The following is a 1,357-nucleotide window of genomic DNA, read 5'->3' on the forward strand; positions in this document are numbered from 1 at the left end:
CAAATAAAATATCACTATGATTTGATAATTGTTGATTATATTTTTCATGTTTATTTATCAAAAAACATTCATTTCTTATTCTTCTGGTTTTGTCTTTTGGTCATGTTTGTGAGTTGTTCGTTACTAACAAGATGAAAAGACACTGGTTCGTGTTTCACTGGTTATGTGATACAATCTTCAACAACTCACTATTTTGATGAATGTTTCTTTTGTTCATATATCTTCAAAAAACAAGAATCAAACAACAGAAAACATTCAAGTAGAACATGATCATGATAAGTACTAGAAACAAAGATAAAAACACCTTTTATTAAGAGTGTTGAAATGAACAACATTGATTAAATATGATCATGAACTTCTTTCTAAGTTGAGTTCAAAAAAGAAAAAAAAACTGAAAAGAAGTAATGCAACAAAACACACCACAAAAACCACAAACACCATCAGATGAAAGTTATCGATTTTATCAACTCCTTCTATTTAACTTCTCACAATTTATTGCGGATGAAGACTTCAACAGATATTGGGATGTTTTCACGGGAGAAAAAGGATTTGAAACACTTGCACCAGAAGATAAACCATGGGAGACAGAAGGAGCAAATCTCGAAGAATATTTCAACTATGGATTTAATGAAAAGACGTGGTCGGGGTATGCAAAGAAACTGAGAGAGTTGTACAAAAACTCGTTAGCAGAAAAAGAAATCACAACAGTGGACACAACAGTCAAAACAAAACAAGCAATCATGGACTTAGAACCAAAAAACAAAATAAAAAATGAGCCAAAAATCGAGGAAAGCAAAGAAGAACCAAAGAAAGAAGAACACGGAGAACGAGGGAATGATAAGCATGAAGAAAGAAAAACACATCAAAGTGAGAAGAGAGATGATAGAGACAAAGAAAGTAAGAGAGAAGAAAGAGATAGAGAACGTAGAAGAAAAGATAAAGAAAGAGAGCGTAGAAGAGAAAACAGAGACAAAGAAAGTAGAAGAGAAAACAGAGATAAAGAAAGTAGAAGAGAACGTGATGAATACAAAAGAAGAGAACATGAGAGTCGAAAAGAACATAGTCGAAGATCTAGGTCTAGAAGACGTGAACGATCACCACGAAGAAAACATTAGAAATAGAAAGTTAATAACAATGTGTATTAACAAACAATTAAATTGTTTTTCTATTAAGATATTCCTTGACTTTCCTTTCTCTTATTCTTATTCTGATTGGCTGGTGTTATTCAGATTCAATGGCATCTGTCTGTGCAACCTACCACACTCAACCACTCTTACTTACTACCACTTCTTTTCTCACTTTTCTTAGCCAAGTTATTCCAGTCAACTTCTATGACAATGCATTAAACGAATATAGA

General features: G+C 32.5%; 1 protein-coding gene across 1 annotated transcript, besides 1 other annotated feature; it reads left to right on the top strand.

Moving 5' to 3' along the window:
• Positions 1–404: 404 nt before the first annotated feature.
• Positions 405–1,115, top strand: EDI_089210 (uncharacterized protein; the record flags this gene model as incomplete). The annotated part of the gene is made up of 1 exon (XM_001735605.1): positions 405–1,115. The coding sequence occupies one exon, from the start codon at positions 405–407 to the stop codon at positions 1,113–1,115; it is 711 nt and encodes a 236-aa protein (XP_001735657.1).
• Positions 871–1,040: a microsatellite.
• Positions 1,116–1,357: the final 242 nt, after the last annotated feature.

Source organism: Entamoeba dispar, genomic scaffold (assembly GCF_000209125.1).
Source record: "Entamoeba dispar SAW760 scf_1105229459285 genomic scaffold, whole genome shotgun sequence".
Classification (NCBI taxonomy): Eukaryota; Evosea; order Mastigamoebida; family Endamoebidae; genus Entamoeba; species Entamoeba dispar.